This window comes from Carassius carassius, chromosome 20 (genome assembly GCF_963082965.1).
Source record: "Carassius carassius chromosome 20, fCarCar2.1, whole genome shotgun sequence".
Classification (NCBI taxonomy): domain Eukaryota; kingdom Metazoa; phylum Chordata; class Actinopteri; order Cypriniformes; family Cyprinidae; genus Carassius; species Carassius carassius.
Genome location: NC_081774.1, coordinates 1,260,001 through 1,275,596, shown reverse-complemented (window position 1 = coordinate 1,275,596; position 15,596 = coordinate 1,260,001). Strand labels below are relative to the sequence as shown.

At 33.6% G+C, this 15,596-nt stretch overlaps 2 protein-coding genes and 1 long non-coding RNA gene across 6 annotated transcripts in view; 1 reads left to right on the top strand and 2 right to left on the bottom strand.

Annotated features, from left to right (window-relative positions):
- Positions 1–2,469: 2,469 nt before the first annotated feature.
- Positions 2,470–3,007, top strand: LOC132095700 (uncharacterized). Its single transcript, XR_009422481.1, has 2 exons — positions 2,470–2,858; positions 2,896–3,007. It is a non-coding gene; the product is annotated as an uncharacterized LOC132095700 (long non-coding RNA).
- A 1,688-nt stretch (positions 3,008–4,695) lies between these two features.
- LOC132095699 (ubiquitin-ribosomal protein eL40 fusion protein) lies at positions 4,696–6,311 on the bottom strand. The gene is made up of 4 exons (XM_059500810.1): positions 6,169–6,311; positions 5,127–5,213; positions 4,939–5,041; positions 4,696–4,839 (listed from the first exon to the last, which is right to left on the bottom strand). Exons 1-4 carry the CDS (start codon positions 6,269–6,271, stop codon positions 4,746–4,748), a joined length of 387 nt encoding a protein of 128 aa, XP_059356793.1. The 5' UTR covers positions 6,272–6,311; the 3' UTR covers positions 4,696–4,745.
- Positions 6,312–8,344: 2,033 nt separating this feature from the next.
- LOC132095976 (ceramide synthase 2-like) overlaps positions 8,345–15,596 on the bottom strand; it is a 13,983-nt gene continuing 6,731 nt past the window's right edge. For all 4 annotated transcript variants that reach the window (XM_059501081.1, XM_059501078.1, XM_059501080.1 and 1 more), the window contains 8 exons: positions 15,245–15,363; positions 14,070–14,127; positions 13,682–13,732; positions 12,555–12,647; positions 12,124–12,252; positions 10,422–10,528; positions 9,963–10,119; positions 8,345–8,977 (listed from right to left, as the gene is read on the bottom strand). In XM_059501081.1, the coding sequence (XP_059357064.1) occupies positions 8,777–8,977; positions 9,963–10,119; positions 10,422–10,528; positions 12,124–12,252; positions 12,555–12,647; positions 13,682–13,732; positions 14,070–14,127; positions 15,245–15,363 (915 nt within the window). In that variant the 3' untranslated portion in view covers positions 8,345–8,776. The remainder of the gene's footprint in view (positions 8,978–9,962; positions 10,120–10,421; positions 10,529–12,123; positions 12,253–12,554; positions 12,648–13,681; positions 13,733–14,069; positions 14,128–15,244; positions 15,364–15,596) is intronic.

Genomic DNA, 15,596 nt, shown 5'->3' with positions numbered 1-15,596 from the left:
TAAATATGATTGGTAACTTATTTGTCATATTCTACTTCTTATTATATTGTTTTAAATAGAAATTGTAAAAAGTTTATAAACATACACTTTTGAATTTGACAGATGAAAAAGATGCCATTATAAAGTATAAATAAAATACTACTGTATATCACTTTAAGGAGTCACATGTCATCTCGTATTAGGAAGGCTAATTTTTTATCAGAAATTGTAATTATTGGTCAGAAAGTGCTCTTAAATTTTTACATTAGGAGGGCAAGCTTTCCTGACTGAAATTGTATGCTAAAAATTAACCTAAATCCTCCAGCAGATGGCAGCAAGTCACTGATTCGATCACTGAATCATTCATTCAAGTGATTCGTTCGAACGACTGAATCATTTGCGAATCAGTCTTTCTGAACTGATGGAACACTTTATTCTCTGTGTTCACTCTCTCTGCTTTCTCTTTCATCTTGAATTTGCACTGAAAAGCTCTTTCTGTTTCAGTCTAGCAATAACTTCAGTGTTGTTACAGTACGCTTTATTTTTGATACAGAAACACTAGTGCTGTGGATCACAAGTATGTGACAATTCTGGATTTATTCACAAATATATATATATATATATATATATATATATATATATATATATATATATATAATTGAAATTAGATTTTAAAGCATTAATAAATAAGTTTAGCGCAACATAAGTTATTTACACAAGATTCAAAGTTGTGAAAAGATTTGTATTTCTTTATTTTTGCATTTAATTATTTCTCATTATTATTATTATTAAATTATAAATAATAATATATAATAAAAATAGTAATTAAATAAAATTGTAATCATATTAACAATTATTATATTTTAATACTAATTTAGATTTTTTTTTTAAAATCATACTTCTGTAAAATTAAACTTTAACGAGAATGGCGATGTATTATATTAAAAACACATTGTAATAAGACTGTTTATCCATCTTTGCATCGATATCCAATTATTATTTTGAATTATTATTTAATTATACATTTTATTATATAGCTAAAATAATATTTTAATAATATTATTTTAATTTATCTTAAAAATTGTCATGTATTTATATAACATTCAACTTTGGCATGAAGGGTTGTTATGTCAAAGTCAAATCAACACAAATGAATATAATGCTTTTTTCATTTCTTTTTTTTTCAATTATTTGAAATTATTATTTTAATAGTAAATATCATATAGTTATAACAATTAAAAAAAATTATAATTAAAAAATGCATATCATTTGTAATCATTTAAAGAATTGCTTATTTCTGAAACATTAAACCTGAGCATGAATGGCTGTTGTGTAAAAAAATCTAGTGAATTTTTACTTGCACTTTAAAAGATTAGGTTAAAAAATTAAATCTCTTTGCAACTGACTCTTGACTTTGTGAATCAGAATCAAATTGAATCATGAGTATAAAATGAATATGATGTGATTTAGTTCATAACAGAACAAATTTATAGCAAAGACCGTATAGTGGCTCAAAAAGTCAGTTTAGACCATTTTAGAAAGTCACAAATGAGCTTTTGTGCTGTAGAGTTTGTTTTCCTGATTCAGTTTCTCAGCTGGGAGTGAGTGGAAACCAAAGACCAGCTTGAATGTGGCACTAAACGCCTCTAAATGTTCATAAATGCTTAGTTTAGACGACAGCATTGATATAAAACATTTAATAGCTGCATTGGTGAAATATATGAGTTAGTAGAAATCAACAATTCTGTTATGGTAGAACATTAAGATCCCTTAAAAGGGAATTTCTATTTAAGAATATCTGTAGTTCTTCATTGAGGAATGGAGTCATGAATGTGCTTGAATGCATCTCGTGTAGTTGCTTTGTGCAGCTCTAAAGCTTCAAACATTCATTTGATTAAAGGAGGGATTCAGGCTAAAATGAAAATGTGCTGAAAATGTCCATCCATGATGAAGATGAGTTTGTTTCTTCATCAGGTTTGTAGAAATGTAGCATTGCATCAGTGTCTCATCAATGGATGCTCTGCAGTGAATGGGTGCCGTCAGAATGAGAGCTGATAAAAACATCACAATAATCCACACCACTTCAGTGCAAAACACAGTTGTATAGACATTGACCACTGTAGGTTTTATTTTTTCTGAAGTTATTTATTTATTTATATTTTTGGCCCTTTTTTGCCATTTTTATCTTTTACCCTGTCTTATATATATATATATATATTGTTTTTCTTTGTTTTAATCTATATTCAGTTCTAATTTTATATGATGGTTTTAATTTAAATACTATGTAGTTAACCTTTTTAAAACATTACTAAATTGTGAGTTAAAATGTTTAAATGTTAATAATTTAGTTAAAAAAAATTACAGTGTAGGAGTGTGTGTGTGCATTGAGATGCATTGAATTGCTAATGTGATGTATTGTAATTTTTATTTATTTATTTATTTATTTTGCAATAGATTTTTTCAAATGTTTTTTTTATGCAAAAAATATTATGGATTATGGAGCCGGTAACAACCGTCTAAAAATGTAAAACATCTTAATGCTGGATTTGTTTCAGCTTTTGTCTTCTCCAGATGTTAACTGCTGGACTGGAGTGCTGTGGATTATTGTGATGTTTTTATCAGCTGTTTGGACTCTCATTCTGACGGCACCCATTCACTGCAGAACATCCATTGATGAGACACTGATTCAATGCTACATTTCTCCAAACCTGATGAAGAAATAAACTCATCCTAATCTTAGATGACCTGTGAGCACATTTTATGCAAATGTTCTTTTTTGGCTGAACTCTTTCTTTAAGTCATAAGCTGTAATGGTTGTACAGTTGTGTATTGGATGTTGCATTATACAGTATCTTTATTCTAGCACAACAAAGCCGCTCGTGTGGCTTCCGACTGCAGTATTTGAAGTGCCAACAGCCTGTTTTTATGTGTTCTCTCAATCCGCAGGGATCACGGGACAGCACGAGCCATGTTTGTATTTGTGTGCTGTACACATATATAGGATCAAATAAACAGATGTTTACTTTTATATTTCTTCTTCTCTCTTCATGCAGTACTTGAGTATGTACTGCTTTGTATAATCGACAACGAGAGCATGTGTGATTTGATTTGGAGAAAGTGGCAAGAACCCTTTTCAAGGACAAACATTTCTGCTCGTGAGTGATCCAGCATTTTACTGTGATCCGAGAGCCTTCTTGTCCCACATGCATCTTGGGTTCCTCCTGCAGCTCTCGACAGGCTGATTGTGTGATGATGACAGTGTTTCATTCTACACTAGTAAGAGTCATACTGTGCTGACTTGCTAACGCAATCAGCTGGAAATTCACAATATATCTTTATCTCTGAGCTGAAAGCAAACCTGCTGAATAAATTTGTTTTACATTGAATTAACTGTGTGGTTTATTGCATTTACATGTGCACAAAACATCCTGGAAAAGTAATATTTAAACCAATGGTAACATTAGACTGATTTAAATGTGCATAGCTTTAAATATTATATGTGCTCAAGTATTGCCCCAGCAAATACATGTTTAAAATGCATTTTCAAAACTTGTGAATTCTATTGTGAACCCATAGTTTATAAGTTGTTCTGTGCACAAGTAATTAAATAAAGGCAAAATTAGTACTGAAGATATTTAACGTTTCAATTTTGCACTACGTGTTTGATTTCAACTTAAATGCATTGTTTAAAGTTCATAAATACAGAAGTCATTTAAAAATAACTTGAGTTTGGAGATTCAACTTCATACCATGCTTCACTTTTACATTTTCATTCTTCTCACTTAGAAAATGTTTAATAGACAATCTGATATTACTAGATATTATTATTAGATTTTAAGCTTGCAAAATTAGTTTTATATTGAATAAGCATTTGGTTTCGTACGAGTTGCTTAATAAATGCCCGAGCAAAACTAGAAACAGACTAAAATGTTTAGTTAAAAACTTTTTTGGTAACACTTTAGAATAATGGGCCATTAGTTAATGTTAGTTACCATGAACAAACAATGAACAATACATTTATTACTGTATTTATTCATCTTTTTTAATGTTGGTTAATGAAAATACAGTTATTCATTGTTAGTTCATGCTAATTCACAGTGCATTAACTAATGTTAACAAGCACATCTTTTGATTTTAATAATGCATTAGTAAATGTGGAAATTAACATCAACTAAGTTTAATAAATGCTTATTTAGGATTGTTCTTGCTTAGGTCATGTTAACTAAAGTAGTTAACTAACATTAACTAATGGACCATTATTCTAAGGTGTAATATTCTTAAAATGACATTTTTACACAAATTTTAATCCTTCATATGAAATGCTATGAAATGTTTACATGCAAGATATTTTTTATTCTGCATAAAAAAACTTTTAATAGACATCAATTTTATTTTAACAACAGACTTGGCTTAAAATGTTTTGCACTTTTAAAAATAAATGCAAAAAACATCCTCGCTTTGTTAGATTCGATATCTGCAAAGAAGCGTTTCACAATGCTTGGTTTGAAATGTACATGAAATCGTTTTACAAAACCTTTTTACCAATAAAACTAATTAAAGCGGATACACTTGAAAAATATGTCCTCTGCGAAGTATGAAGACACAAAATGGTTAATGGGCATCTCTAAGGTTAATTTTTTACACAGAAGGAAAAGAACCTGATGAAAGTGCAATAGCTGGCAAATGAAGAGACAACTTCCAGGAAACTATTTTCAACAACATTTTATTTGAGCAAAGACGCTCCTGAAACACAGAGACGCTCCAGTCTACTTCAGCTTCTTCTTGGGACGCAGGTTGTTGGTGTGGCCGCACTTCTTCTTGCGGCAGTTGACGGCACGTGGGTGCAGACGAGCGTAACACCTGAGAGAACATGTCTTTATCATCATTACACTCTCAACACAACACCATCAGACACACATGATCTACACCAGACGTCAGCAGTGAAGCGTGTGCTCTTACTTGCGGCAGATCATCTTCTCGCAGTTGTATTTCTGTGCCAGCTGTCTGAGGGACGGCTCGATGATGCCTCCTCTGAGACGCAGCACCAGGTGAAGCGTGGACTCTGACAGAAACCACAAACATCAGCACAGTAAACACAGGAGCCCGACATGAGAGTGGCTTTCTGTTTAAAGACAGTATTCACACACCTTTCTGAATGTTGTAGTCTGAAAGCGTGCGACCGTCTTCCAACTGTTTGCCAGCGAAGATCAGACGCTGCTGGTCAGGCGGGATACCTGAGGATAATAAACACATGCTAGTGCTCTGAACAATGGAATATATATATATATATATATATATATATATAGACACAAACAACACACACATTATATACAACACACAAACATATTATATAAAAAAAATTTTGCAACACATTTAAGACTTCCTCGCCCCTCAAAGACGTTAAGGCCGTGGAAGGGTAAATGAAGCGTGAAAGCCTGTTCTCCGCTGAGGTTCATACACACCCAGGGCCGGCGCGTGCCTATAGGCGAACTAGGCAGCCGCTTAGGGCGGCAAGAGAGAGAGAAGGCGAGAGAGAGAGAGAATTATTATTTATTTGTTTCACATTAGGTTCACTTAGGACTGGAAAAGGCCCTGCCTCATGGAGACTCGCGAGATGTTGATGGGCATGAATTGTTTGAAGAGCTGACTTCTTTGGGCAGACGCCTGGTTGCTGGAGCTAAACCACTGGATGCGCTTAAATTCATCTGTGAAAAAGGGACGGAGTGCTTCTCACTCTCCCCGTCACTGTGAGCTCTGGAGAACGCAGTTTCTCAAAGCTTAAACTGATCAAAATTATCTCAGAAGTACAAGTACTCGAGGACGCTATCAAAGCGTTTGCCGTTGCAAAAGCCCAACGCTTCTGAAATGTGTGTAAATGTGTGTATCAGTCAAGAAAAAATCGAAACCTCCAGTTTTGTGAGCTAAAAAGTTGTGTGCATATGTTTAGTTTTATTCTGTACACTATCTATTAGCCTATAAAACAGAAATTATAAGCAGCTGTTGCATTGTGTACCTTTTTCACCTTTTTGCAGAATGAAAAAAACCTCTGAAAACATGCTTGCACGTTTTTATTTTAGTGTAATTTCATAGATAAAAAAAAAATAAAATGTTTACATGCATCTTAAGGATCTCTAATTGTGAATGTGAGGTGGGGGCGGCATAATGAGCTTGCGTCGGCCCTGTACACACCCTCCTTGTCCTGGATCTTCGCCTTCACATTCTCAATGGTGTCGCTGGGCTCGACCTCGAGGGTGATGGTCTTACCGGTCAGAGTCTTCACAAAGATCTGCATCTTACCACTGTCACACAGAAGAAAAGAGACAATCAAGATCACTCAGAGCCAATGAGAGCATCAAACACCAGCCACTGATCAGCATCTGTCACGTGCACAGGATGATCAGAAGAACAGAAGCAGCAAAAATGCAGCAATACAATATTTTTGACATTTTAAGTTAGTTGTTTTCACTTATACCACGTTTCAGTAACAAATCAGTATCTGCAATACAATGATACTTCCATGATTTTGGCAATGCACCATATTAATAACTTAAGATACAATGGAATTGCCATATATCTTGATATATATAGATATAATTATAATTGAATGATAGCAAAAACACCCATTAGTAATCAGCATCTAACTTTACTGCACGTAACATATCAGTTTTATGATATTCAAACGCCGACAGGGACACGTATTGCTACAAAATAGAGCTAACTTAAGCAGGATAATGTAAAAAAAAAAAATAATGCATGTATTGTAGGTTTCTGTCGCTTTACAGTGTGTTTGTTGTGTTTTTCTGTCAGGAGTTTCTCTCACACACATGGCAGAAGCGGCCATGACACTCCATCACGACATAATCAACTTCAAACCACACAAACGCGTCTAAATCCAGCTCATAACCAGCTTTAATCTCTCCTTTCGCGAACGTAAACATCTCATGTACACATACGCACGAACATAAAGGTTAATAAGGAGAGAAAAGACACTAAAACTAGACAAAAGTGCGGGCAGTAATCCTCACCTCACAGTCGCTGCCAATGCAGGCGGAAAAAGAACGACGCGTTCCTCGCGCGTAAAGATCGTGTGTATTTGAGCGTAAGAGCGGCTTTACTGCCGCCTGCAGGAGCGGAGCAAAACCGCAGCGCGCCGCTGCCACAAAACGTGGTTTCAAACCAATACAAACATTTTTCTTCAGAATCAGAGTTAAAGCTCCTAAAATATAGCCTGGCCAGCCAGACTTACATCAAGATGTTTAGTCTGGAAACTCTCCATAGACGAGGCTTACTCCGAGGGGCGGGATAAACGGCTGTCTCTCAAAATCCCTCTGCACGCAATAGGATAGCGCTACAACCAATCAGAGCAACGAAGAAACTCCAAACACATCTTCCTTTTTTAAAAATGACTTAAGTGCCGTTCTTTGCTCTTTTCTTAAAGAGAAACTTAACTCCAAGTCCTCCAGAGTCGCAGCCAAAGCCGATTCAAAAGATCGTTGTTCGACAGCTGCAGCCGACATTGTTTTCAAGTGGCAGCCGTCGCAACTCTCTGTCGTCATATGTTAAGCCCGCCCCGCCTGCTCTATACACGACGTGATTGGCCTGACCCAATCTGGGTTTTTGCTGCTAGAAGGTGTATTGAGAGTTGCTAGACTGTACTCTAGGCTGCGAAATACATTTTGCTGCCGCTAGGGTGCGTCTAGATTTCTAGGCTACCTAAAATAAGGTCTGTGCTAATTTTGTATAAATGCATGAGCTGTTATTTATTATGTGTTTACTGTGATCTGGGTGAAATTTGGTGTCTGCTGTAAGTGTGTATGTCTGAAATTATTAAATATCATTTAATACTAGAATGGAATGAAGAATTAAAACTGTGGTGTGATTTGTCACAATAATTTAAAATGTAATATTTATAATAATAATATACACACACATACATACATACATATATCATTATATTATTAAGATTCATTTATTATTTACCCTTAAATGTACAATTAAATGTGTGAATTCATAAAGTAATTTACAAATTAATATTTACATTAATATTTATAAATTTAGAATATTTTTTCATATGTATATTTACACATGTATATATAAAATACAATTAAATGTCATAATACTTATATTATGATATACAATATTAATACATATACAGTGTTGTAATTACTAAATGATAAATTAAAATATTTTCAAATGTATGTTTATTTTTAAATAAATGTATTTTCTAATTATAAAATATCTTTATTACACATAATTTGCAATTTGTTTAAATAATTTACAGTTTTATAATTTTATATAAATAATAAATGATTTTTGTAATTCTTTTATCAGGTAAAATATTTATACAGAGAAAATGACAAGGCAAGATAATTCCCAATATATTCATAAATTCTACCAGAGGACATTAAAATATATTCAAAATGAAATCGACAGCTATATTTACAAAACAAATCAATCATTTCAAATATTTTCATCATACAAGTCTACAATAAATACAGAGTATTTTCAGTATTTTTCATTCAAAGGTTATTTATAGCCTATTTATTACAGACTGAACATTACTGATATGGGTTTGCACTCATGAGCTAAATGCACACGTCAGCATTTATTTCTATTCAGTTCTACTCTTTTAGTAGTGATTTTTGAGATGTGACTAAATAAAGAGACATTGCTTGATCTGCCTCTCCCTCATAAGAGCTTGAGCTAGTTACTGGAGTAAATGAGAGTAAAGTGTGTTCTTGTTTCTCTGTTTCTGATCATCTCAGCAGGGATGAAGGAGTAACACGTCTCAGAGTCGCTATCTGGCTTTGGGCAGTCTCCTGTTTGCGTCGGCTTTCTGATTAGTCAAGTTATTTAAGACACAGCTGGAGCCCAGCATCGCCAGCCTGGAGTCCAGAACCACCTTCCTCTTCCTCCAGGAAGAACGATCTTCCTCTTCTTTGTTCTCCTCCTCCTCCTCTGGTTCACTCTCAACATCGCTGCGCTCGTCCTTGTCCAGCTGGAGCAGAGGAGGTCAAAGTCAGACTGAGACACAGATCTTTGGGTTTGTTTGAATTAATCAAATGTGTCAGTCGAATTATTGATCATAATGTGCAATGCTTTTGAAATTGGTCCATGTAATAAATAAGTTCCTCTGAGCACATATCACACATTTTTGTAACTGAAATACAAAAAATAAAATGCAAACATGTAAAAACGAAATGTTAAAATTTTAACGAAGTTGACATTCTGGTCTTAATAAAACTTAAGCCGAAATAAAAGCTAAACAAAAACTAATATAAAATGACAAAAAGCAAAAACACTAACACTCACCGAATTATTTACATTAATTTAAAATGACTAAAATTATAACTGATATAAAAATAAATACATTAAAAACTGACAAAAGGACATGACAAAAGTACTAAAACTTAATTACAATTTACAACATATGAAAATAGAAGTAAAATTAACTGAAATCAATCATTTAAGTTGAAGTATTACATTTATTACAACTGAGAATTAAATGAAAATACATTAAAGCTTAAATGAAATGTATATAAAAATAAGTAATAAAAATGACAGAAGCACTGCAAAATTACTCAAACTTTAGTTTTTTCAAATTAAAATAATATAAGTAAATGTAAATAAAATAAAAAAAATTGTAAAAATACTTAAACTAAAGATAAATAAAATGAAAAAAAAAAAACTAATAAAACCAACTGAAATAAATAATCTGAAATAAAAATAAATGAATGCCAAACAGAAATATTTGTATAAAAAACAAAAACTAAAAGCTCATAACAGAACTTCCAAAACTTAAACTACAATTAAAATGAAAACTGAAAATATAAATATAAAAGCTTATTCATAATATCAATAAATACTCTGACAGTATATAACACTAAAATACCACTGTTAGGTCATTTAATTCAGACATACAGTACAAGTGTCTAAATAGTTTCTGGCACATGCAGATATGATGGACGGAAGGATTGACTTACTTTCCCTAAGAAGAGAAACTTGTAGATCATTCTGAGGATGAGATAAGCCCAGTAAATGTGCAGCGCCTGCAGCAGCAGCAGCAGAGCATTGAAGAAATAATATCCCACAAACGGCTCAAACACTTCCATAGACAAAACCAGAGTGGTGTAGATGATCCTACAGGAGAGAAAACACACACACACACACACACACACACACACAGACGCACACACAGACGCACACACACACGGACAAAAACATGCACAGACACACACACAGAGAAAAACAGACACACAGATGCACACACAGATGCACACACACCTTAATAAACACTGAGAAAAACAATGCAAAGTAACTAAGACATTTCTATTACAGTTACTGAAATGTATAAAGTGACATAAATAGAGAAGTGTTCTGAAATAGAAACTGAAGGCAATGTCATCTGATACGTCATGATTTAGAGAGTTTAAAGTTCTCACTTGCTGGGAAACACAACCAGACGTGTAACCAGGAATACAGCAGCAAAAACCACAAACAACGCATCACACGTTTTCTTCCAGCCGGCGTAGTTGAACATCTTGGCAGACTGTGGACAAACCAGAGAGATCCTGGTGAGCTACTACAAATGACAATAGATTTAAAGCACTGAAACTTCTAAACTTGAACTAATACTGACCCTGAATCAGATTAACGTATTAACTAAATACGTTACTTAGTTACTTTTTATGGAAAGTAATGTGTTACATTACTTTTGCGTTACTTTCACGTTACTTTTTAAATATGAGCAGGGCTTGGTTGTTTTTAATATAAGAAGTTCTATTTATAGCAAATGTAAAAGCCCTTTCACACCAAAAAGTGTAATGAATAAACCTCAGGCTGAAGGAAAAGTAAATTCACGTCTGTAGAATAGAACACAGGAGAAGAAGGTTCAACACTCTTCAGCAATAAAAAAAAAACAATGAGGCACAATTGTTAGTTTATCTAAAGTCATTTTTTAATTATTAGTATGGTTGAACTGGATCATTAAAGGTCAGCAGCAAAGACACTGTTAATAAAATGGGAATAGATACATTTGTGTTATTTAATATATTTAGTTATTGCAGGTTTGCGTCATATTCTGAGTTTGCATTTCACTGTTTGATTAATTTTGATGAATACTAAATCTGTTTTGTTTTTTGTTTTTTTGTGAGTGGGATGAATTAATGCACATTCACATTTAGTCTAGAACTACAGTAACATGTTCACACAGCGCACACAACGCCTCCATACTTCTGATTTCTCCCAATATGGGAACAGGAGGCTTGTCAGTCAAAAAATGGGAATACAAAGTAACTAGCGTTACTTTTATAGATATTTTCTTGTAAATTAAAAAGTAATGCGTTACTTTACTAGTTACTTGAAAAAACACAGCTCTTAAGCAGCACATGCTGAGCAGACAAGACAGACACTCGTCTCGAGCCGAATGCACGCTGGACTAACCCTTTCTCTCATTTCTCTCCAGAAAGCAGCGAGTGACTGACAGCCCATCCACTTTGGAGCACGTTTGGACACCCACTTTCACTTGGATTGAGCACTGAAGAGCACTCCACGCACCGGCTTGCCATCCTACACCTTTTATTATTGTAAATAAAATCCACCCTTTTGTTGTTCACGAAGCCAAAACTTGTCGAGTGATTCTTCACCACGTCACAATATATACACGCATATATATATATATATATATATATACACATACATAAAAAATAAACATCTATATGCGCTAATATACACATAAATAATACAACATAAAATAAATAATTAAGGTGAAATTCTACATTTTAAGTTGTTAAACTAAAATGAGAAATGTTTCCTTAACAACTACAGTACCTGAATAAATAGTTGAAATTCTAAAATTACTAAAACTAAAAATAAATAATAAAATATATATAAAAACAAATTAAACAGAAAATTCCGATACACATCATTGAAGTTGTGCATGTGTAAACATAAAAATCCAAATGACTCTAAAGCACAAAGCGTCATGAAGCCAAAACAAAGTGTACAGGTCACTGTTAATGAAGACCAGGAACAGGAGTGACTTCAACAGGAAACAGGAGTGAGGCCATCAGATGGGGATTTTCTGGCCATGTTAGACTCACTGTTTGTGAGCGTGAATGCGTGACTCAGCGGTCGAGATCGTACCTCCAGCAGGAAGTCAGACGAGTCGTGGACGAGCATCACCAGGGTCCCGATCCGAATGTAGTTGGAGCAGTACGAGAAACCCAGCAAGAAGATAGTGGCGAAGTGATGGATGATCTGTTCTTTGAAATCCTAAAGCAGAATTAATAAAAGAAGACGTCCACAGCTCTCCAAAGGAGGAACTAAAAATAGAACTGTGATATTTAAATTAAATGAAACTAAAAACTCAGTTTGATCAAGAATATTTTATTCTGTTTGACTTACGTGTGAGCAGCAAGTAAAGTAAATAACTGAGCAGCTCTTAAAGGACATTCGTTTAGAAAGAGAAACTCTGACCAGGTAACACACAAAGGGTTTTGCGTAGCACCAGGTCATCATAAAACGTTGAGAAAACAAATAACTCCCCTGTGGGACATTTTTGTGTGAGATCTTACTTTTCTCTTGACGTCCACAGACACAGAGAGCAGCAGAGAGCAGTAGAAGCCCAGCTCAAGCATGTAATACCAGTAATGAGTGTCCTGAACCGGCTAGAGACACAAACACAGGACCTGAGTGAAAACGCTCTCAGCAGGGTTATTATAGGTAACTAAAAAGCTTTTTTCATTGCTTGAAACACAATAAACTCAAATAATAAAAAACAACTGAAAAAAAGATATTTCTATAACAATAATAAAAATAATTTTAGCTAGTTTCCAAGCTAAATGTACTTAGGTTTATGTACTAAAATGACTAAAACTGAAATAAAAATTAAGAAAAATACAAATATTAATAATAATAATAAACAAATAAATTTGACCAAACACACAAGGAAATCACAAAAATTTACTCTAATAACTAAAAATAATAATAATAATAATAAATTCAACGTCATCAAAATCAGAACACTTTTTAAAATGATGAGAAATATAAATTCAACTTTTTACTGCAATTGTAAATATGTTGTCAACATGTAAAAAACAAATGTTTGAATTTGCCTTGATATTATGGGTAGATTTTTCTGATATTGCTAAAATATGACTCTCTATATATATATATATAGCGAAAACCTACAGTATGAGTCTAATATATATTTCTGTACAAAACCTTTGAAAGAGTCTCTTCTGTTCACGAGGGATGCAGTCATTTAATCAAAAATACTGTAAAAAAAAATTAAATATAATTTCAATGTGAATATTTTTTAAACTGTAATATATTTATGTGATGCTCCGCTGTATTTTCAGCATCATTCCTCCAGTCTTCAGTGTCACATGATCTTCAGAAATCAGAATAATGATTCAAGAAACATTTCTGATTATCATCAATGTTGATAACAGTTGTGCTGCTCAATATTTTACTTAGAAAACCTTGACATATTTAAGTTTTCAGGATTCACAGATGAATATAAAGTTCAACAGAACAGCATTTATTAGAAATGGGATTTTTTCTAACATTATGAATGTCTTTACTGTCACTTTTGACCAATTGAATGCATCGCTACTGAATTAAGGTATTCATTTATTTCATAAAATATAACAAAACATAAGAATGTAGTCTGATTTTGCATATGGAGAAAAATATCCACCTGTTGAGGAAATCCTCTCCAGCACTCTCTCTGATCCCAGAACCAGGGCGTCTGTGAGGAACACAAACACTTTCACACAACCACCATTAAAATCAAACGTCCTTTAAGCGTCTGACAACAAAAGAGTCAGACATACAGTGAAAAGCACACCGAGTCCCGAGGGCTTGTGTTGTGTTTCAGAAAAACATTAGAACCACGTGCATTCAAAACAACAAAGCTCAAAGCTCAGGCTTGTTCAAGCACTCCTTTAGTGTTGCTCTAAAGCATTTAATGCTTCCGAGTAAACCAGACTTTACCTAGGGAACACTAATTAGGAGACGACTCAAAACACACCACCCCAAGACACACACGGGTCCACAAGGGAATAAAACTTCTAATATCGACTCACGCTAATTAAAGACACCAATCCCGCGGTGAAAGCAACCAGGTAGAACACAAACCTCCAGCTGAGGAAACAAAAGATATGAAGTTTAAACTTTTATTACACAGCTCTGCATCTTGAAATACCATTTCTTCCTTTTTTTTTGTTTTGTTTTGACAAATTTGAGTAAAAAAAAAGAACAAAGTATATATATATATATATATATATATATATGCATCAGCTTTAATGCACATGACAAAGTAATAAAATCAGTCAAATGTCAAAATAATGAGTTTAAGTTATTTTATAATTCCATTTTCACACTTCCATATTTATTATTGAGAGATTACATGAAATACTACATGGAAATTATAAATAAATAAATAAACAAATACATTTCTCAGGGCTGGACTATTTAAGTGAACTACAAATAAATTAAAGGATATTTAAATGGTAATGGATTAAAAGTATTACTTGTGATTATTGTAGGTGTATGTGTTTGATGACAATGAAGTGATCTGATTTATTGACTTGTTTTTTGTTTTTTTTTAATAAAGATATGAATAAAAACGTTCCTTCATGATGGACGACTGACTTTTTATAAAAGAAGTTTTTTCAAGAAGTAAAGTTTTTCTACACACACACACACACACACACACACACACACATATATATACACAAAATAAACGTATCAAAATAAGTACATGATTTAACTTACAACCTGCATTCAATATGCATTCGATGCAATTTACACAATTAGCATATTTAGATTTTTTGTTCACAAAAACTGCCATTTCCTGTTTGAATGAAGCAAAACACATCAGGCCCATGTCTGCATTTTCTCCATCACGGTCCATAATTCTGACCTTGAAATCATGATTAGGCATACAATAATGTCATGCACATTTCAACGGGTGGAGAATTGAACAGAGAGTTGTGATGTGGCTCAGATTCAGACAGGAATCATGTTTGTGATGTTTTTCTGCTGATTAAGAAGAATATGAGACTTCTTGACCTTAAAATGCAACAAACTGCATCACATTTTGAGTGAAAGTGTGACGTGCTCACTGTATTTTGGGAGTCGGCAGCACAAAGTATTATATTTCATTCAGCAGATACAGTGCGCTGCAGGCCATGTGATCAGTTCTCTGTGGAACTATGATCGTGATATTATTAAAAGTAAATGTCTGAGGGGAACTTACCTGGCCTCGCAGAACTTCTTACTGTTGCTGGGTCTGTCCAGGTTTCTGCGATTACGAAACCAGCACTGAACTTGTCTGACAGTCAGGTGGCACTGGTTAACCAGGCTGGTGATCTCACTCTAGATGGATTAATGCAGTGAGATGAGCTATTAATTCACAATCAACAATAATATTCCAGGTTAAATACAATAGGTCTATTCACAGCATCTGTGATAATGAATAGCACAGATTATAACTCATGCATATAAGCATGTGAAGCAAATAAACTGATTATTTTGTTATATGCATTTCTCTTTTTTATATATTTTAGCTTTATTTTAATTTCAGTTTTCATTTTCATTTTAGTTCATTT

Excerpts from the sequence above, each read along its gene's own strand:
- LOC132095699 (XM_059500810.1), bottom strand. The coding sequence starts at position 6,271 with ATGCAGATCTTTGTGAAGACTCTGACCGGTAAGACCATCACCCTCGAG. Across the intron at positions 5,214-6,168 it reads GAAGATCCAGGACAAGGAGG|GTATCCCGCCTGACCAGCAG; the intron begins GTGTGTACAGGG and ends TATTATCCTCAG. Across the intron at positions 4,840-4,938 it reads GAGAAGATGATCTGCCGCAA|GTGTTACGCTCGTCTGCACC; the intron begins GTAAGAGCACAC and ends ATGTTCTCTCAG.